The 22606-nt window shown below is 42.0% G+C and overlaps 1 protein-coding gene across 1 annotated transcript in view; it reads left to right on the forward strand.

Annotated features, from left to right (window-relative positions):
- The window catches only part of SUGCT (succinyl-CoA:glutarate-CoA transferase), a 720769-nt gene extending 717674 nt beyond the window's left edge, over positions 1-3095 (forward strand). Inside the window, exon 14 of the mRNA XM_082631909.1 lies at positions 2712-3095. Within this exon, the coding sequence (XP_082488035.1) occupies positions 2712-2779 (68 nt within the window). The 3' untranslated portion in view covers positions 2780-3095. The remainder of the gene's footprint in view (positions 1-2711) is intronic.
- The last annotated feature ends 19511 nt before the right edge of the window (positions 3096-22606 follow it).

Consider the following 22606-nt stretch of genomic DNA (forward strand, 5'->3'; position numbering starts at 1 on the left):
TGGTTCTGTTATTGAACCAGTGGGCTGTCATTTTTATTGCATGCCACCATTTGGTGTCTGTATATATGTGTCAGCAAAGATGAGACATGCTACTGGTACTTTTTGAGTGTGATACAGTATAGGTTTTTAACATTTATTATTCATTTGTTTCGTTGTATACACAGATAATATACTTTTAAAATATCCATATATGAAGCTATTGACAAAACCCTAAGGAGTCTGGAATAGTTGTAGGATGTAAGACACATATTTGACCATCACTAAGAATGAAAAAGGCACAAGCTATTGGTTCAAGTACAGAAGGAGTGAGAAAAGACAGTAGAAATTCAGAGACTGAATTTGTCAAGTACTGAGAATAGCCTGGAAATACCCGACACAACAATAAGCAAAGCAGTTACTCAAACAGTTATTCAAAGGCTTCATTGAGGAACATCAAGAGCTTCTCCATCATACAATTTCCATTTCTCTTCCTCTGAGTTGAGAAGCATTAGCCCCACATAGGGACAACTTCAGACAAAAATGCATGGCTATCACATATCTGGTAAACTTTCTTTATATCTTTGACATCTAATCATTATTAAACGGCCTTCCAGTGTTCTCTATAATTTCTTTTAATGACCAGTCTCCCCTGAAAGGAAGGAGGAGATCTTGGTTTTATTACCCATTTCGTACCTACTACTTCTATCTTCCATTAGTTAGGGGAGGTAGGCTGCTTTGGCAAAGATATTCCAAATATAGAGACTCAACGAACAGAAAGTTTGTTTTTCTCTAAAGTTCAAGGTGAGAGTTCAAGGTCAGTGGGATCCAAGCAGGCACCCAGATTTCTTTCATCTTGTGACTACACTGTTCCTTAGGGTCTTGTCATCGTCTGCATGGTAGAGTCTGAGGTCTAGCCATGCCCAGGCTCTACCTGCAGTGGGGACAGGAGAAGCCTGTCCACATCCTGGAAGGTCTATGTGCAGGAGTGTCAGGCTCTTTCCATTGGAGAGAACCTAGTCAGTTTGTCATTGCCAGGGGAAGTGGGAAGTGTTGACTAGCCATGAGCCTAGAGAGAAGAGAATGAAATTGGATGGAAAATAATAGTCTCCACCACATAACCCCGCCCTCCTGAAATCTTTAGTAAGAAGGGGATAGGGAGGGTGGGAGGGAGGGAGACGCAAGAGGGAAGGGATGTGGGAACAGATGTATATGTATGACTGATTCACTTTGTTATAAAGCAGAAACTAATAATAAAAAAAAGAAAAAAGGGAATAATATAGAAACTCTATTAGTTTATTTTAGCATCAAGGCTATGCTTACCAGAAGAGACCCAAATTAGCATGAGAATGATTTACTTGTATTAGAGACACTTCCCTCTGACAGACCTTGCAACTGTTCTCCAGGGTGAAATGCACAGCATCCCCTGAATGAGACCAGAATCCTGGAAGGAGAAGGTTGGAATAAAAGGATGGGGCAAGAATGGAGAGGAGAGGGAATGTACCCCTTGCTGCCCACCTTGCCTTCAAAACTGTATACACCTGAAATTTCATTCTTACTGGTTCATTCCTCGGCATTAAAATACTCAACCAGCCATAGTCCCTTAGAGTCTAAATTTCACAAGGAGGGGTAATGCTTTTAATCTCTTATACTATTGTTTGGTGCAAATCTTTTTTTTTCTTTGCATTGTCAGAAAGATCAGATGCCTGGGGGCGGGGTTCTGAATAGATGAAAAAGTCCCCCCCAAATTGGCGATGGGACAAAAGTGACCCTAAACACTCTGATTTAATTCAGAGGAATGGAAAGCGTTGGGCCTCACTGTTGAGGTTTTCCAGAGTTTTTCCTTTCCCCTCTCCTCATTCCTGAGTGAGTCATTGAATCGCATGCCCTCATCCCCCTCTTAGGTGCGGATGACTCACACATTTATTTCTGTCACTATGACCTCTCTTCAAGCCCCACACTCCTATGCCCCGTGCCTACCAGCCATCCGCCGGGAAGTCCCCTGGGAACTCCCAACACAAGCTGCCTGATGTTCTCATTTCCTTCAAAGTCAGTTTCCGTCTCCCTTCTCTATGCTATTGCTGGGGGCCATCATCCATCTAGTCACTCACCCGGGAGTTACTTTTGCATCCTCCATCACCTCGATTTTCCATGTAATCACTCAAAAAGTCCTTTTAATTTTACCTCATAAATAACCCCATCCATCCCTAGGGGTTCTTAAGTCACTTTTTATTACCTCTTAGCCACAAATATTGTAATAACTGATTGACAGTTCTCGTCCCAGCGTTCTCGACCACCGGCCATTCCCCCAGATTCATTTTCCAGATTCCTGCTAGAAGGATCCATCTGACCATCTCACTTCCTCATGCAAAACCTCTCAGTGACTCCCTGTTACCTCACTTACAAAGCCCTGCCCGCCCCAGAATGCATTCAGCTCTCCACAGTCCGGCCTCCCCTGATTCTCTGAATTCATCTTCTGCAGGTCCTGGTCCTCTCTTCCCCCATGGCTTTTCTTACAATGTCCCCTACTTGTCCTGTACAACTCAGCCTAGGGGCACCTTCTCTGGTGCTTGACTTTTGTCCTTGACTACCTTCCCCCACCTCCTCTTCTGGGTTAAAGGTCCTTCCATGGGACCTCACAGTGTCCTAGGCATTCTAGAATTCAGCCACTTATGACCTGGCATTGAAATGATGTATGGGTCCAGCTCACCTGCTAGATGGTTGTTTTTTTTCAGGGGAAGGAACCATGTCTTGGTCGCTCTTGATTCCTAAGTGTACAGCTCTGGCACATCCCCTGCTGTGACAAAGACTTCTTTCTTTGGTGTGGCCGCATCTGTGGGGAAAGTATGCCACGTGCAGGACAAACAGCGACTGTGAATGAGATTGACAAGAAGGTCACGAGAAGCCGGAGAAAGTTCAACATTGGTTGCCACCAGCCTTCAACCTGCTGGTATTGCCAAAAGGAAAGGGCTGAAGGAGAGGATGGGACTTTTCCTCCCGGAGTGGCTGGAACGATGCACCCTCACGCAGCCTATCGGACAGCGACTTCCTGTCTGCAGGGGATTTTGTCAGATCCTCGGGCATTAACTGGGCTTCACTTTTGCTGCTGTCGTTGTTGGGCAGGTGAGATGGTTTTGCTTCTCCTCCCTCGTCCACTCTTCTTGCCCTGTCTCTGCAAGAAAATCATCAGCCCCAGTTGCTAAACTGGCAGATCTTCTGTTTCCTCTCAGGGATGTCCCAGAATCCTCAGATGGAAGAGAAAGGATGGCAGCTTTTCAGATGTTATTAGAGAGAGAAAGAGAAAGTGTGAGAAGATGTGGCCAAGAGGTAAATGAAAAATCAGCAGCTTTAAGATTGAAATACTTAATAGCTTTGTTTTCTGAAAGTCTTGGAAAGAAATTTAGAACAGAAAAGTCAAACATGTTCATTCGGATGGTAATTGAATTGCAGTCCTGTTTCTCTGATGAGCACTCCTGCTCCGAGCCCCTCTGAAGAAGGAACCAGGCCGGAAGTGGACAGCTTGGTGTGGACCTCAGGGTCACTGTTCCTGGTTGGCGACCTCAGGGGCAGCCTCTGTGCATACATCTCCCACCAAAGGTCTGGCAATATTGGCACTTCCAATGCCAGCGCTCTAGAGATATGGGTGGAAATGCACTAACATAAACCGAAAACATGAATGCCTGCAAGACTCGCTTTAGTAGGTGCTAGCAAGGTGGAATTGTTATTTTTGTTTATTTTCTCCCAAGAGGAGTTGTTGTTACAAAGAATGGTGGGTACATTTGCACATGGAAAGCAGATCCCTCCTAAGAGCCAGGAGGCACGGGTCCTCGAACACTGTGTTTTTAAAGTTCAAAGTTGCTGGCATCTGTCTGAGTTAAAAAGGTCCTGGGGAAGAGGAATTACAAGCCCTCTGGAATGGAATCTCCACGGCGCTAGAGAGAGGCTGGGCTCGGTGCCCCTTCTCCTGAGCCGACATCCACATGAATAGTGGTTCTGAGGTGTCACGGGACTCTGGGCAGGGATGCTTTCACCTCGAAGAACTGCCACTGTAGCCAGCTGAGGAGACTAGACTTTCTCCAGGGGCAAAGAAGGACCCAGTCAGGGCCCAAGAGCAGGAGTAAATGCCTCCGCTTTCCCCAGCCAGCATCTGCTGCAGAGGCCTTTGATTCCAGAAGCTTCCAGGAGTTGTGGTGGTTGTACCCTCCTGACTCGCAGGGGCCCCAGCTGGAAAGGGAGACGTGTGTGTGTGTGTGTGTGTGTGTGTTTATGATTATCAGATGAAGGAAGGTTTTAGACTGGAAAAAAGAGCTACTTCACAATAGGCCCCAGACATTTATTAAAATCTGATATTACCGTCTTTTCCACTTCAACCTGGAGAAGTGATCAATATTAATATAAACCACACTAGAGTCAGTTAATTTGCAAATTCAAAGGAGACTCGAGGTGTTCCAGTATTAGCTCAGATATGATAAAAAGAAGAAAAGCTTGCTATCACTGAATTGTTTCCTCTTGGTTAGGCACACCTGTGAGGGGAGACCCTTGATTTTTATGCCAGGGTTTAGAGGAGTGTAGGGCTCTTTGATGCATAAGGTTAACTTTTCTCTGAATTGGACTATACGTCTCCCAGGGATCCCTTTGGGGCTTAGTGAAATGATTGCCACGTACCCCAGAGTCTCTGTGGAATTGACCAGCGGTAAAGATGTCATCCACCTGAGCCCCTGGTGGAAGAAGCACCAGCACCCCAGCCCAGATATCAGGAAACTCTTCAGCCCTTTTCGAAGACCTGGGCGCTTCAGAAGGAAACGCCCTCCTTCTCTGTCAGGTGGCTCTTGGAGCCCGCCTTCGAGTTCACACCTTGGTGATCAGGTACTGACTCCTGGGGCAGAGTTCTTAGTCTTCACTCAGGAGCTGGAGACAACAGCCTCGGGCAAAACTGAAATCACATGCCTGCTTGTAAAGAAGCAAAGAACTCTGGCTTTCCTCACTGTCTCCAAGTCCACCATGACTGCCTCTTCCCTGGAAAGAACCCACCGGTATGTTTCGTCTCATCCCCAAATGAGCAGGATTCAAGGAGAAGCTTAGTGAGCTTGGAGTTGATCAATAGAAAGGTGCCCTTGCCCCTTGCCCCTTGCCCCTTGCCCCAAGTTGGAGTTAGCAACTTGCTGATAACAGTGAGTAGCGTTTACCTTGCAGCAAAATGCACATGTAGCTGCCCTTATAGGCCTCTACTTCCCCTGTGTGTCCCATTGCTATTTACTGCTTTTTGCCTGCTTTACACAGGCATGGGCAACATGAAGTAATTACCAGTGGGAGATCTGCTTCCTGAGCTGTCATGGAAGTCCCAGCCCTTGGCTACTGATAGACCCGGAGCAGGCACTCTGGTACAAGGTCATTTCATACGTGATCTCGGAAAGGTCAGAAAGTGAGCCAGGGTGGGAGGTAGACAGCATGGCAGGTACACTCGAGATTCAGTTGGAGCCTCTATATAAAGAGTTTAAGAAAACTCCTTAGCCTGAGGGTGTGTAGAAAGAAAAGAAAGAGATAAGTAATGTTTCCTTCAGGATGTGTACCCTGTGGGGTCTCCATCTGGGAACTCAGAACCCCTGGTCCCCTGCCTGGATTTTTTATTTTATTTTATTTTTTTAAGCTTTTTATTTTATATTGGAGTATAGTTGGTTAACAATGTTGTATTAGTTTCAGGTGTATGGCAAATTGACTCAGTTATACATGTATCTATTAAAAACATGAGAGTTGCTTAGCAAAAAGTGACTGCCAGAAGCCATCAGAGAATTGCGTGCTTTGTATGTTGAAGATAATCCATGCAAGAGATATTTGGTCTGGAAAATGCTCTGAAGAATCAGAAAATCAAGGTCATTAAGCAGTTTTGACTCAAATTCTAAGTCAAAGTGACTTTAGTTTGCTCATTGGTGATAATGAACCACATTTTTGCATCATTCATTCATTCATTCATCCACAGCACATATACATATAAAGAACTTAGCCAGAGACTTACCATCAATAAATGATGGTAAAAGAAGCATGTGCTTTTACTTTAATCCAAAGAGGAAGAAAATACTTGTTATAATTTCTAGCTTCAGAAAAAAACCAAAGGCTCTTCAATCTTCCCTTTTCCTAGACACGAGCGTTGACTGGTCAAGGTTCTTCTTTGGGACCATAAATCTCTTCTGTAAATCTGCAGTTTTCTCTAGTCCAACACTGTTGCCTGCATCCTTAAAATAATCTGGCATTTGGTATTGCATATCCCATTTTGAGTTACGTTCTCTGCTTAAGTGAATCCTGGTCTCTCTTCTAATCTTCACTCAGTCAAGTCACTCTTGAGGCTGTGGACCCTGATCTCCCTGAACTGTGAATGGAGGCTTTTCCCTGTTGGTGATAAACTTCCTCACTTGGCCTTCAGCCAAGTTTAAACCCTTCAGGAATATCCCCCTGGACTGGATGGGAGGATTAGCCCATCAGCCATCAGCCCAGGTCCAAGGACCTCAGCTCTCTGCTTCACCTCGGTGCCCATTACAGGGCACATTTAGTAGTAAAGACCACCTCTGGGGCTCGAATACACAGCCTTGCGTAAAACTCAGTCTACGTGCCCAAGAAATGCATAGTCTCTCTAGGTGATGTGAACAGAGGAAGGAAACATGGAGAGTGCCTGTTGCTTATTAATTCTGTGCCATCAATACTTTGGTAAAGTCAAGGTGAACCTTCTGCACTCACAGTTTCTAAGATGCTATCATGGTGTTATATGCGCACTTATTTTTACTGCTATATAATATTCTGTCGTAACATCATAATTTATTTATCCATTCTCCAGTCACGTGGACAGTATGCTGCTATGAATAGTCCTTGTGGACCATGTGTAAGTTTCTCTAAGTTTAGTGTTTATGCCCAGAAATCTTTGTGGTCTCTGTTTCAAGGAGGAAGAGAACTGTAGCAGACCACAGCTTGCCAAGCTTAATTGGTGATGTCTCTGGGTTATGAGTGAGCTTATGATTCCAAGACTTTCCCTTGGAATCATTTTATTTTTGCTTAAGTGCATCCTGACTCTTTTATTAAAGTTTTTTTTTTTTTTTTTTTTTTTAACTTTCACACTGAGAATGGTTTTTCATCTTACGGGATGAACCCACCTGGTATTCCCCCATGTAAAGCCTGGTTTCTGCATGACTCCTGCAATTTGAATTGCTTCAGGGAAAGGAATGAGCCTTGTTTGACTTACCCTTTAATACACTTAATAGATGCAATCACAATGCATTCATTTCCCTCAGTTATCCGCATCTATATTATCTTCCCAGAGACAACCATTGTGACAAACCACAGCATGCTTTCAACTTTCCTGTTATATTAGCACCATTTATTCCAAGTGTTACCATTCTCTTTACTGCAAAGCCCTTCAGATAGAACTCAACAAGCGCACTCATGAGCAAGAATAGCTCTTTGGGGTTTGTGCTTTGTGTGAGACTGGCAGACCTCCAGTTCAGAGTGGAGCGGACGGAGTAGCTGCACCAGAAACCAAGATAATGAAACTAGATGGCTTCTTATTGCCTCCAAAATGGCCTCTTCACAGTGCAACTTTGGTGTTTTCCGTGAAGCACAGAATTCAGGGAGCCTAATACTCAAGCCTAACAAAATGAACATTGGATGAATTATCATTTAAAAATTTCCACTCCATTGCTCAGTCTTCTAATTAAGAACTAACAGTAGCTAGTTAATGCTGAGTAAATACTATCTAATACAGTTTGACTGTTTCTAAACAGGACCATGCTGTTACTCAATATTTCAATAATAATAATGGGAATCATGAGGCTTATACTTCTTAGCTTATAATGGTAAACAGAAAAGAGCTCTTGAGAATTGAGTAACACTGTCTTTTTCTTAGATTCTTTGTTTGGTGTTACTCAGCCAAACATCCACAGAATTCCTCTTTATGGGCTCTTTATAGATAGTGGATCAGGTGATTTCCTGAAATTGCTGATAGAAACCAGAAGAATGTGAAAGAGCAAAAATGAAAAGTGGGGATAAAGGCAATCAGAAATTTTCTAGATTCAAGTAGTTTGTTTTGCATTACGGACTAAATGTTTGTGTCCATCCAAAATTCATATGTTGTGTAGACTTAGCCCCCAATGCGATAACATTTAGAGATGGGACCTTTGAGAAGTGATAAGAGTTAGATGAGGTGATAAGTGATAAGATCTCATGAGGGTGAGATGCTCACGATGAGATTGATGTCCTTATAAGAAGAGACATGAGAGATCTTGCTGGTTTTCTCTGCCCTGTGAGGACACAGTGAGAAGGCAACCATTTACAAGTCAAGAAGAGAGCTCTCACCAGGAGCTGAATTGACTGGCACCTTGATCTTACACTTCCCAGCCTCTAGAACTGTTAGGCTATTTCTTCTTGATTCCTTGATTCAGTTTTGATAGTTTGTATCTTTCTAGGAATTTGCTTATTTCATCTAAATTATATAAAGTGTTGTCATACAGTCGTTTATAGTGCTCCCTTAAAATCCTTTTTTCTTTCTCTAAGATCAGTAGTAATGCCCCCTTCCTCACTCCTGATTTTAGTAATTGGAGTAATTTAGTAATTCTCTTTTATTATTGGCCTGTCTAGCTAAAAGTTTATCATATTTGTTGATCTTTTCAAAGAACCAACTTTTAGCTTTGTTGGTTTTTCTATTATTCTTCTGTTTTCCATTTCATTTATTTAGGTTCTATTATTTAATATTTTCCTCCTCCTTCTTGCTTTGATTTAGTTTGCTCCTTTCAATCCTTTATTTTATTTTATTTTTTTTTTGGCCATGCCCTGCGGCATTCAGGATCTTAGTTCCCCAACCAGCAATCAAACCCGTGCCCCCTGCCATGGCAGCGCAGAGTCTTAACCACTGGACCGCCAGGGAAGCCCCACTGATACTTTCTTAAGATAGAAAGTTAGGTTATTGATTTGAGATTTTCTCCTTTTTAAATATATGTGTTTAGAACTATACATTTTCTTCTACATCCTGTTTTAGCTGTATCTCATATATTTTGAAATGTATTTTTGTTTTCACTCATCTCAAAATATTTTCTAATTTCCCCTGTGATTTCTTCTTTGCCCCATTGATTGTTTAAGAGGGTGTTGTTTTATTTTCACATATTTTTTAATTTTTCAAATTTCTTTGTTATTGATTCCTACTTTATTTCATTCTATGGAATGTTATATTTTATATGATTTCAATCTTTTTACATTTTTTGTGACTCCTTTTATAGCCTAACATGATGTATCCTGTAGAATTTTCTGGGTTTTTTTGCATTCTCTCTTTTTTTTTTAAACATCTTTATTAGAGTATAATTGCTTTATAATGGTGTGTCAGTTTCTGCTTTATAACAAAGTGAATCAGTTATACATATACATATGTCCCCATATCTCTTCCCTCTTGCATCTCCCTCCCTCCCACCCTCCCTATCCCACCCCTCTAGGTGGTCACAAAGCACCGAGCTGATCTCTCTGTGCTATGCGGCTGCTTCCCACTAGCTATCTATTTTACGTTTGGTAGTGTATATATGTCCATTGCCACTCTCTCACTTTGTCACAGTTTACCCTTCCCCCTCCCCATATCCTCAAGTCCATTCTCTAGTAGGTCTACATCTTTATTCCCGTCTTGCCCCTAGGTTCTTCTGACTGTTTTCTTTTTTTAGATTCCGTATATATGTGTCAGCATACGGTATTTGTTTTTCTCTTTCTGACTTACTTCACTCTGTATGACAGTCTCTAGGTCCATCTACCTCAGTACAAATAACTCAGTTTTTTTTCCTTTTTATGGCTGAGTAATATTCCATTGTATATATGTGCCATATCTTCTTTATCCATTCATCTGCTGATGGACACTTAGGTTGCTTCCATGTCCTGGCTATTGTAAATAGAGCTGCAATGAACATTGTGGTACATGACTCTTTTTGAATTATGGTTTTCTCAGGGTATATGCCCAGTAGTGGGATTGCTGGGTCATATGGTAGTTCTATTTTTAGTTTTTTAAGGAACCTCCATACTGTTCTCCATAGTGGCTGTACCAATTCACATTCCCACCAACAGTGCAAGAGGGTTCCCTTTTCTCCACACCCTCTCCAGCATTTATTGTTTGTAGATTTTTTGATGATGGCCATTCTGACCGGTGTGAGATGATATCTCATTGTAGTTTTGATTTGCATTTCTCTAATGATTAATGATGTTGAGCATTCTTTCATGTGTTTGTTGGCAGTCTGTGTATCTTCTTTAGAGAAATGTCTATTTAGGTCTTCTGCCCATTTTTGGATTGGGTTGTTTGTTTATTTTATATTGAGCTGCATGAGCTGCTTGTAAATTTTGGAGATTAATCCTTTGTCAGTTGCTTCATTTGCAAATATTTTCTCCCATTCTGAGGGTTGTCTTTTGGTCTTGTTTATGGTTTCCTTTGCTGTGCAAAAGCTTTTAAGTTTCATTAGGTCCCATTTGTTTATTTTTGTTTTTATTTCCATTTCTCTAGGAGGTGGGTTAAAAAGGATCTTGCTGTGTTTTATGTCATAGAGTGTTCTGCCTATGTTTTCCTCTAAGAGTTTGATGGTGTCTGGTCTTATATTTAGGTCTTTAATCCATTTTGAGTTTATTTTTGTGTGTGGTGTTATGGAGTGTTCTAATTTCATTCTTTTACATGTAGCTGTCCAGTTTTCCCTGCACCACTTATTGAAGAGGCTGTCTTTTCTCCACTGTATATTCTTGCCTGCTTTATCAAAGATAAGGTAACCACATGTGCGTGGGTTTATCTCTGGGCTTTCTATCCTGTTCCATTGATCTATATTTCTGTTTTTGTGCCAGTACCATACTGTCTTGATTACTGTAGTTTTGTAGTATAGTCTGAAGTCAGGGAGCCTGATTCCCTCAGCTCCATTTTTCTTTCTCAAGATTGCTTTGGCTATTCGGGGTCTTTTGTGTTTCCATACAAATTGTGAAATTTTTTGTTCTAGTTCTGTGAAAAATGCCAGTGGTAGTTTGATAGGGATTGCATTGAATCTGTAGATTGCTTTGGATAGGAGAGTCATTTTCACAGTGTTGATTCTTCCAATCCAAGAACATGGTATATCTCTCCCTCTATTTGTATCATCTTTAATTTCTTTCATCAGTGTCTTATAATTTTCTGCATACAGGTCTTTTGTCTCCTTATGTAGGTTTATTCCTAGATATTTTATTCTTTTTGTTGCAGTGGTAAATGGGAGTGTTTTCTCAATTTCACTTTCAGATTTTTCAGCATTAGTGTATAGGAATGCCAGAGATTTCTGTGCATTAATTTTGTATCCTACTTTACCAAATTCATTGATTAGCTCTAGTAGTTTTCTGGTAGCATCTTTAGGATTCTCTATGTATAGTATCGTGTCATCTGCAAACAGTGACAGCTTTACTTCTTCTTTTCCGATTTGGATTCCTTTTATTTCTTTTTCTTCTCTGATTGCTGTGGCTGAAACTTCCAAAACTATGTTGAATAATAGTGGTGAGAGTGGGCATCCTTGTCTTGTTCCTGATTTCAGAGGAAATGGTTTCAGTTTTTCACCATTGAGGACGATGTTGGCTCTGGGTTTGTCATATATGGCCTTTATTATGTTGAGGAAAGTTCCCTCTATGCCTACTTTCTGGAGGGTTTTTATCATAAATGGGTGTTGAATTTTGTCGAAAGCTTTTTCTCCATCTATTGAGATGATCATATGGTTTTTCTCCTTCAATTTGTTAATATGGTGTATCACGTTGGTTGATTTGTGTATATTGAAGAATCCTTGCATTCCTGGGATAAACCCCACTTGATCATAGTGTATGATCCTTTTAATGTGTTGTTGGATTCTGTTTGCTAGTATTTTGTTGAGGATTTTTGCGTCTATATTCATCAGTGATATTGGCCTGTTATTTTCTTTCTTTGTGACATCTTTGTCTGGTTTTGGTATCAGGGTGATGGTGGCCTCATAGAATGAGTTTGGGATTGTTCCTCCCTCTGCTATATTTTGGAAGAGTTTGAGAAGGATAGGTGTTAGCTATTCTCTAAATGTTTGATAGAATTCGCCTGTGAAGCCGTCTAGTCCTGGGCTTTTGTTTGTTGGAAGATTTTTAATCACAGTTTCAATTTCAGTGCTTGTGATTGGTCTGTTCATATTTTCTGTTTCTTCCTGGTTCAGTCTCGGAAGTTTGTGCATTTCTAAGAATTTTTCCATTTCTTCCAGGCTGTCCATTTTATTGGCATATAGTTGCTTGTAGTAATCTCTCAGGATCCTTTGTATTTCTGCAGTGTCAGTTGTTACTTCTCCTTTTTCATTTCTAATTCTATTGATTTGAGTCTTCTCCCTTTTTTTCTTGTAAGTCTGGCTAATGAGAATAATATGTGTTCTGCTGTTGCTGGGTGACGTCTATAGTTGTCTGTTAGATCTAGTCAGTTTACAGTGTTATTGAAATCTTCTATATTCTCATTATTATTCTTTGTAGTTGTTGTAACCATTATTGAAAGTGTTGTATCAAAGTCTCCAACCATTATTGATGAATTGTATGTTCTTCCCTTTAGCTATGTCAGTTTTTGTTTTATGTATTCTAGGGCTCTGATTGTATGTGCGTGTGTTTATAATTGTTATATCTCTTCTTGCTTCTGTAGAGCATCAAGTTCATTCACAGTTTCTTGGTAGAATAAAGAATAACAGCAGGAATGTCTGAGCTTTTATCCTATCCAGTATGCAGCAAGACAGCCTCTTCTTTAGCCAGTGAAGCCTCCATTGCCATTTTGAAGACCGCAAAAAGGTGGCTAATCCTTTCTCATTCTGTGTTTGGCCAAGTACAGACATACCCTTAGGCTAGTTTGCTTCTACAAAGCAACCCCATGGATGTCTTGGAGGTCCTCATGTACTGTGACATTGCACAAGTCTGAATGTGAAACAGAAAATAGTGTTTATAGTTTATCTACTTGTTATAGTCATGTCATTCCTTCTACACATGAAATTACCAACACGGCTATAATTTTTAAAAGAATTGCCACCCGTGATTGTGTTCCAAGGTAGTGGCAAGATAGATCACTAACGCAACATTTAATGGATAACTTTCTCCATCATTCTGTTAGTCATGTCACTCACACTGGACTATGACCCACAAACAGATTTAGTGTCAAATCTGGCAGTAACTCTACTCCCCCAGAAACCTTTGATGTCCCATTGCTCAACGGCCAGTGATAACCATTAGATTCTGAGCCCTTCGTGTGGTGGGGAAAAACAACTACCCACAAAAGGGCATAGCACCTCATCTGCACTCCCCACTTCAAAGGTTGTTCCTCATAGTGGTCTTGGCTATTTCTTTGGGAGCTGAGACTTGAGATATATAGATTTTGTGTTCATATCAGTCTTTTGTTCCCATCTAAATTTATTCTTGCAGCTGCCATTGTACATAATGACATCAGTATTTGCAAGGAGGGTCCCACTAGTGCCATCAGAAGGATACTCCATTTTGCTTCCAGGCCCAGACAATACTGTTTGAAACCCGAGAAAGTCTTGCACAATACACAAGCTTTCCAGATACTGTAATACTTTCAAGTGCCTCATGAATCTAAAAGACATTGGAAATTCAGAGGACTGATGTTTAGTGGCACTAAAAATACTTATTTTAAAGAGAAACATTACAAATATATGGTACATCAACTTGGAGAAGTTTGGAGTGTCTCTTTCCATTTGTTCTTCTTCCAATCTTTCCAATGCCTCTACATATTTTCTCTTTTTGTATTTTATTTTAATTTTTTTTGGGCATGCCATGTGGCATGTAGGATCTCTCTTAGTTCCCCGGCCAGGGGTGGAACCCGTGCCCCCTGCAGTGGAAGCACAGAGTCCTAACCACTGGACCACCAGGGAATTCTTTTCTCTTTTTCTAAATGAAATTTTCAGTATTATATTTTATTATGTATATACTACCATACTAGCACATTGCTTCTCCTCCAGAACTTTAATGCATCAGTTCGCACACATATATATGTGTTTCAGTGAGTGTTCAGCAGCAGTCACACACATATCAATGGTGATATGACATGTGAGCTGGCACATCTGGAAAGTATTAACTTACCCTAAGGATTTTTGAAGGTGAATGTTTATTCTTGGAAGATTTGGATGCTCTCTTAGAAGGGAAAGATACTATGTACACACAGATGATATTAGGAAATGCCGCTATCCGGGTTTACTGTAAATGGATGAATTCTCCCCACGTCCCCCATATCAGGTCACTTTCAATTACATAGTGAAAAAGTATTTAGAAATAGTTGCAAAACCTTGAATGGTGGAAGTTCCCTGGTGGCCTAGTGGTTAGGATTCCAGGCTTTCACTGCCGTGGCCTGTTTTCAATCCCTGGGGTGAACTGAGATCCCACAAGCCAGGAAGCGAGGCCAAAAAAAAAAAATCTTGAATGGCTTCAAACTGAAATAGTTTACCAAGTTCAAGTTAACTCTTTTTCAAAGGCTGAACTTCTTGTCTACATACTGGTGCTCTCCAAGTGAAGACTCTGAAGGCAGATGGGTTCATACACAACACCCCTCCCTGCCCTCCAAAGAAGATGAAGAAGTGTGACCAAGAGGTCCCTCACTGAGGACTCCATGGTGCCTCCAGGACCCTGTCGTCTGTCTCTTGCTTTTCTCCTTTGTTATCAGTCATTCCACTCCCTGGCCTTGGCTTCTGCTAGGATGGCCTTCTTCTCCCACCTTTTATTGCTGAAGAGACAGGGGAGGATTCAGAAGACTCCAGCTCTTCTATACTTGCTTCAAATACAATAGAACCTAAGACAGAACCGAGCTGGGTGCTTGCCGTCCTCTTTCCTCAAGTGGCCAGTTGGTGTCTCCAGATCTTTCAAGTTGAGTGACACCCAGTTCAATAGACTCCTCCCCAAGAATTCCCAGCCCCTACCATGTGGATTCCTTCAAAGACACACACACACACACACACACACACACAGATACACAAAGACACACAACTATAACAACAATAACAAGAGCAACACTCAAGAAAATAGTGAGTTTTGCTTGGGTGGCAGCACACTTGCATGACTGCTGAGGAGTTCTAAGTTGAAAAGGCCACCGTCAATGTCATGAAAATAGCATGCTTTTCGATGGGAAATAGGTGGGTGACTTGGCCCTTCCTGGGCAGATCACACAATAGCTCCAGGTTGACTTTCGATAAGGAACATGGCAGAGTTCAATGCTCTTGTTAGATAGAAATGTCACAGATCAGCTCCTGGAAACTTTTCTACCCTAATCGGCCTCAGCCTGTTTATTTTCAAATCTACATGTCGCCCTTTTAGGCAGGTTTCCAGGGGGATCATCTGGAGATGAGTGTATTTCCAGCTTCCTCCCCTTCTAATAATGGCCAAGAAGAAACTGACCAAACCAAAGGGATTGTACTTTAAGCATCTATGGCACATTTGCTGGAAATTTCCACAAGTTCTTTATTCTAAGTTATACGATTTCAAATTGTACCCAGTTCTTAATTATTTGAATTATTCCCACACGTACGTATTACACTTGTTTCATTTTCAAGTGTTTCAGTTTGTGTACCCAGAATTGAGAGATGTTTTTAGCAGATATAAATATAGTGTTGGCTGGCCAAGTGCAGGCTGTCACCAAGGTCCTCTGCCCACTGAGCAAGACTGTGCCACCTCCCAAATCAGCTTCCTAATGACACAGAGATGTTCTTCATTGATTTTTACTTTTTCCAATGCAACTAATGCATGGTTTACTTCAATATTAGGCTCCAATTAGATAGCTTTTTGACATCAATTTTTTTCCTCCACTTTTAAGAATGTGTCTCCGGAATTGTCCCTGGAAGCCTGAACAGTAGGATACGCTTTCATGCCTTACCTGGAGCCAATTTGTAGGGGAAAATATTTGTGTGTTGTTCTCCTTAAGGAGAGCTGTGTTGAATTAAATGGAACACTCCTTTCCAAATGCTTTTGCATACAAAATTTAATAATGTTAAATGGCACTCTATGGGATAAATATGGGGAAATATTACTTGCATATATCAATAGTCTAGTACAGCTCATTCTGGTTATATGCAATCCTTAGTGTGTGTCCGTTCTCTTCATTCTTTCTGGCAGGGCATGTGCATCTAGATGATCTAGAAGCCATTCCAAAGCATCAGGATAGAAGTTAAAAATAAGTGAAGACAAACCCAGCAACGTTTTTTGCTGTTCAGTATTTTGATCCTTTGAAGAGATGTCAAATGCAGGTTTAGATCACATTTACATGAAGCTGATCTATCCTGCTTCGGACCAGGAGAGATTTCCTGGACTTGTCCAGAGCAACTATTTTTCCTTCACCTTGAAGCAATGTCTCTCAGCCCACTAAATGACAAATCAAACAAGTGGTTTTAGGAATTCTCAGAAAGGTTTTCATATTCTATATAGTATTTCTTGTCGTCATGAAGATATTGAAATGTCTTACTAACTTCCCTATTCATTTCCTATCAGCGAACCATCCATAGATTGAAAAAGATTTGTCTCACTATGTCTGAATAAACATGGGTCTTGCTTATCTAGTTCTTGGTTGGGAAGGTCTTTTGGGGTGCAGAAATCCCCATTTAGGTCGAAAGGACAGTATATGAAGGGAAACAGATGGGAACTTACTAAAATTTAAACTTGATTTTAAACACTGTATTACATCCTAAAAGCAGAAGTATATCCGATCTTTGTGGGGACGTCAGTGTTGGCTGTGCTGACCAGTGAGAGGGTAGGTTCTGAGACCCAGATTCTGGGGAGGGGTTGAGGAAAGCCCAGCCTAGGAAAGTGCCTCAAATGTCATAGGCACTTGGCCCCCTCTGGTTGGGACCCAGTCACCCTGCATGACAAAGCTCACTTTGTAAAACATCATCAGTGGTGTGCAGCACTGGGTGAGGATGCTTCGTCCCCTAGAGCTGTTCCAGTCTCAGTCTCTGCAGCTCCACAGGGATGATCCCCACTGCACAGGCCCCAAGAATATGCTCTTCCTTGTTTGCAGAAGGCGCATACTCAATCCTTTATATGCTGGAAATAACTCCCTATGAGAAGTTGTGTCTGTATTTACCCCTAGGGCCTAACTCCGGTGGGGTGGGGCAGCCATGGATGAGTGGAACAGCTGCCGGAGAGCCGGATGTGGTTGGTGGTAAGAGTCCCGAATGTGGTTGGTTGAGTTTCTCTGGTCTAGACCATGGATCTGCTTTCAACTATCTCATCACATTGCTGGCCTTCCACGCCCGCACTGGAAAGGCAATAGTAAACCGCCTGTGATCTAGTCTCAGCAAGAGTGTCTAAAGGTTAAGCACTCCATTAGTGCCTTCACTCAAGCTGGTGGACAGAAAGCTTCACACTTGGGTTTAAAAATTGCCTAAATTAGGTTGTGTTTTAATGCTGTACCCTCGATTTTTAAGGGGGACTCTCTGTGGCATCCTTGCCTGTAGAACTCATCTCTCAGTGTCCCCCAGATGAGACCCCACCAGCATGAGTTCCTTGTGAAATTAATACAAGAAAAATACATTTGCTTCCCTGAGGAACTAGTACATTTCTTCTTATCTAATAATAAGACCATATCTCCCTTTCTTTGCTTTGGCTGCCTGGGGACTTCAAGCCAAAGTTTTATGTGTGTGGCTATATGAGCCCATGTGGCCACTGTATTTTCATTCTTTTATCATTGTTCCTTCTTTTCTTTCTCTTTTTCCTTTCTTCATGAATTTATTTATTTTAGTCTTACCCTCATCAATTACTCTGAGAAAAGAGGCAGAGATACATTACTATTGTTAAAAAGTAGAACAATGTTTGGTCATTTTCAAAGTAAAGATTGTTTCACCTCAACATAATTATTGGCCAATTTCTAATGACAACACTATGAATCATATTAATTGAGCTGCATATGGTGTTTCTTTTAAAGTATTATATATCTACATTAAAACACAGTAGATGGGCTTCCCTGGTGGCGCAGTGGTTGAGAGTCCACCTGCCAATTCAGGGGACACCAGTTCGTGCCCCGGTCTGGGAAGATATCACATGCTGCGGAGCAGCTGGGCCCATGAGCCATGGCTGCTGAGCCTGTGCATCTGGAGCCTGTGCTCCGCAACAGGAGAGGCCACAACAGTGAGAGGCCCGCGTACCGAAAAAAAAACAAACAAAAAACCCCACAGTAGATAAAATAAAAAAACACTTTTGTGTTTTGGTAGATTTAAGTTTCAGGAATTTGTCAATTCTACTTCTGAAAGACATATTACACCCTTTTGAAAGGACTGATATAGAATCAGATAATCTATGCAGCTACTATCAGAGATTGAATCCTTCATTTTAAAATAAAGAATAAAAAATGAAAAAGAAAAGTTATTTATATTAGCTCAACGTCACTAATTTGCAGATACTATGAAAAAAACAGTGTCTGAAAATCAAAAAAATTATAAGAATTTAGTCACGGTAATGGCCTAGTTTCAAATGTCACAGAACAGAGTTTCCCCCCTATTGTCACTCCCCTTTTTCTTTTCTTTCCTTTTTTCTCTTCGCTCCTTCTTTCCTTTCCTTTCCTTTTCTTTCCTTTCTTTTCCTTTCCTTTCCCTTTTCCTTTCCTTTTCCAACACTCTCTTACTCAGCAACTTTTCTTTCTTTTTTGTCAGAGAATAGAGAATAGAGGTGTATTTGCAGAGAACATCAAGGTCATGCAATAAGAAGTGGGTAGTATTGGGCTTCCCTGGTGGCACAGTGGTTGAGAGTCTGCCTGCTGATGCAGGGGACACGGGTTCGTGCCCCAGTCTGGGAAGATCCCACATGCCGCGGAGCGGCTGGGCCCCTGTGCCGTGGCCGCTGAGCCTGCGCGTCTGGAGCCTGTGCTCCACAACGGGAGAGGCCACAACAGTGAGAGGCCTGCGTACCGCAAAAAAAAAAAAAAAAAAAAAAGTGGGGTAGTATTAACAAGACAAAGGTTTATCATATGCGTTTTAATTTTGAAGAACCTAAAAGACGAATAGGACCCTGAATTTTTGATGGAGACTTTACAGGTGGAAAAGTGAATTGGACAACTACGTGGGAGGCAGGGTTCTGGGAAGAAGGAAGCAGAGCACAAAGACTCTGAAGAGAGAACAGGAGAGAAAGGACTCACAAGGAGGATTCTGTATCAATGGAAACATTGAAAACAAACTAATAAACAAGCAACACGGTTTTGCATCATCCTCTGGGCATCCATTAGTGATCCTATGACAGGAATATTTTCTTACTGGTAATGAGTTGTCCTCTTTCACCCCTTCAGAAGTTAAGGACTTTATAAAGGAGTGATCAGAAGTTCAACTTAACCGTAGAGCAATATGACTGCTCTATGTTGGAAAGAGATTCATGGTTTGTCTGAAAAAGTTTCTGAAGGAACAAATGGAGAGAAAACATATGAAACTGTCCTAGAAGCTGTTTCAACCAGACCAGAGATGTTTCACTTAGCTCCTTATCTGTTATCTAGAAAAATGAACTTGTGGATCCATCAGATCTGGTAGTACCTCCCTTCTGCCATCTTTTGGAAAGTTTGGTGCTTAGCATCCCATGACCCTGGACGTGACCGAGCATATCCTTCTCCAAGCTCAATGTCCGTGGAGCACAACTTAGGAGTTACTCAGACAAGCTACATGTTGCCCAAGTGGGGTGAAACTGGACATGCCCTGGGCAATCTCTCCTGTTACTGTTGAGTCCTGTGCTCTCCCTCCTGTAGTTGCTGCTTCTGCACGGGTCAGAGCTCAGTCTCACTGGCAGGGGAAAGGTGCTGCCAGGCCCCCCAGAGCTGGGAATGTTATCCTTGTCACAGATGGAAAAGAGCAAGTTGAGATTGGATCACAAAGTGTTATTGTAAGTCACTAAGTTCAGGTGTAAGTCATGAGAGAAGCGCAGAATCTCCATTGAATGATGATGACAAGCAAGAACCCCTCAGCATGGAGCGCATCTCATAGGAAACTGATAACCAGATCCGCTCCCACCCAAGCAATTAAAATAAAATAGCCTCCTCCCCATTTCCCCATCTCGTACATCCCCACCCTCAATCAAAATGAAGTTGACGATATACTTGTATAAATTCTGGCTATGCAGCTTTGAAGAACTTTTCCCAAATGATGGGAATTTCTGGAAATAAAATACAGTGATTTCTCATCTAGAAATACATTAAATAACCACAAAAAGACACTCCCCTGCTTTTTCTTCCCTAGTATAGAGCCTACGACTTAAATCAAATGAAGAAAAAATGGATATAATGTTTATTTTTAATCTGTGGAGCGTGATTTTAATAATTTCAATAGATTTCTCTATAACCCACCCATTTTTTTTCCCTCTTTCATTAAGGAAATTTCCAAGTGAAACACATGCTATTCTATGAACAATGGACCTGATAAGGGTTGGAACAAATTCCTCTTTCTGTCCCTATCTCTGAGTCTTAGTTACCTACTTTTGTGAGACTAGAATGAACGACATAGGGTAAGATAATCTAAATATCTCTGACCTGTTTATGAAATAAACCCTTGTGCAACAAATCATTTACAACACTCACAGACTAGGTCACAAACTGAACCATCCTCTTCATGTGCCCGTAACTCTGGATCAAAGAATGGCACTGAGCTTGCTGTGTCAGCTGTGACAAGTGCTTCAAGGTCAGTCTCCTCCTGTTGTCATAGCTGAGCTCAGACCGCAGTAGCACCATTAGTCACCATCAGTGAAATATGCTACTTCTGTATATGTGGTTCGGAGGGTGCTTCTCGCTCTGGGTAGCTGAGGAACTGATGCAGTGTGTAGTTTCCGACCTTGAGGAGACCACCTCAGAGGTGAGGGGCAGCTCCTGAGGCCAAAAGGGACTTCAGATAACCAAACAAAGTCCTCCAGGGCTTGTGGGAAAAGAAGTCATGCTGATGATAAGACGAAAGGCTGTGCTCGCTAAAGGTAGAGTGAGGATTCAGGACTCAATGTTTAGTAAACCAAGATGGAGGAATCCAAAGCAGGGTGAGCAAAAGCGTTTTCGGAAGCAAAACCTCAAGTAGCAAGAAGGCTGCTGCTGCTCCATCTTCAAGGGCTGGCTGCCATAGCCCCGCCGCAGGTCGTGGGAAGACTCCTACTTTAAGTGCTGCCAATATGGAGGCCTAAGGGAGTTTAAAGCTCGCCTCGTGAGCCTCTCTGGTGGCCTGCTTGTAGCCCTGTGGGTCCTTGGCCACCCCCAGAGACCCAGTCCCTTCCAGCAGCCCCTCTGTTATGCCTTCCTTCCAGCTCCTGCTCTAACCAGCTGAGAGGCCAGCTCAGGGCAACATGGGTGTCAGGATGGCTTGTCCTGCTCCTGACTTACGAGGGAGCTCTGTAAACGCCACTGGCTGTTGCAGAGCCTTTCTCGGCAAAAATCCTCGTGCTAGAAATGGCTTATCAAGGCCTATCACAGGATCTGTCTTGATGTTTTAAAACCTTTTAGGAAGCACTGCTATATGATGCTCTGCTTCAGATAAAGGGTCATCCTGAAGAAGTATAGTTCAAACTTACATTTGGTCCGTGTTTTGTCCCAAATGATACGTTTTCAATGGAATCTAGAAACCTGCTGTCCAGTTTCAGGCTCACATCCTATTGGATCACTCATTCTGTCTGAAGGCTTTTGCTTGTTCTATTTCCCACACCTGCTTTGATCTGCCCGGGTTGCCATTTGTTTCTGTCTTTGAATGTTTTCATTAATAATAAATTATTGAAAAGGCTTAAAGCATCTTAGTATGCTCAGTTCCTAAGATAATCTCATGATGCATAGTATGCCATTACAGGGTCAGTTTTTCCCATGGCTTTTGTCCCAGGGATGTGGACTTTGCCAAGGTGTTCGTTCTCCCTCTATTGGCAGCAGAGGGGGCCACCCTGTGTCAGACAGAAACAAATATTTCCAGAGCAACATTCTTTGCAGGTAAGAATCACCTGCTTTATTCCTTTCCGGGCAGCAAAATATTGATGGCAGCACAGTGGGTCCATCAGGTGGGGTCCTCAACTTAGAACTTTTCAGAATTAAGATTTGACAGTGTGAGTGAACTCGGGCTCTGAAGTTTTCACTGTATTTTTTTCGTTTATGTATAAACAGTCTTTTTGTGCCCAGAGTAGACTAGATGTGGATGATAGAAATATAAATAAGATGTGGTCTCTGCCCTCAGAGAGCTCACAAGCCAATAAGAGAGAAAGATAGGACACAGGATAGTAAGTTTGGGTTTTTGGGTTTTTTTTTTTTGACTGCGTTGGGTCTTCGTTGCTGTGTGTGGGCTTTCTTTAGTTGCAGTGAGTGGGGGCTACTCTTCATTGCGGTTGCACGGGTTCTCATTGCGGTGGCTTCTCTTGTTGCGGAGCACGGGCTGTAGAGCGCAGGCTCAGTAGTTGTGGCGCACGCGCTTCATTGCTCCGTGGCACATGGGATCTTCCCGGACCAGGGCTCGAACCCATGTCCTCTGCATTGGCAGGTGGATTCTTAACCACTGCGCCACCAGGGAAACCCCTGGTAAGTGTTTTGATGAATTTGCATAGGATCTCGTTGGGACTCCAAGGAGAAGGGATTTCAACTTGGGGCGGTAGTTCTGACACACTTCCCCGGAGGAGCTGAATCTTGAAATAAGCGTTTGCCTAACAGGGTCGGGGT

This window comes from Mesoplodon mirus, assembly GCF_964341445.2.
Source record: "Mesoplodon mirus genome assembly, chromosome: 9".
Classification (NCBI taxonomy): Eukaryota; Metazoa; Chordata; class Mammalia; order Artiodactyla; family Ziphiidae; genus Mesoplodon; species Mesoplodon mirus.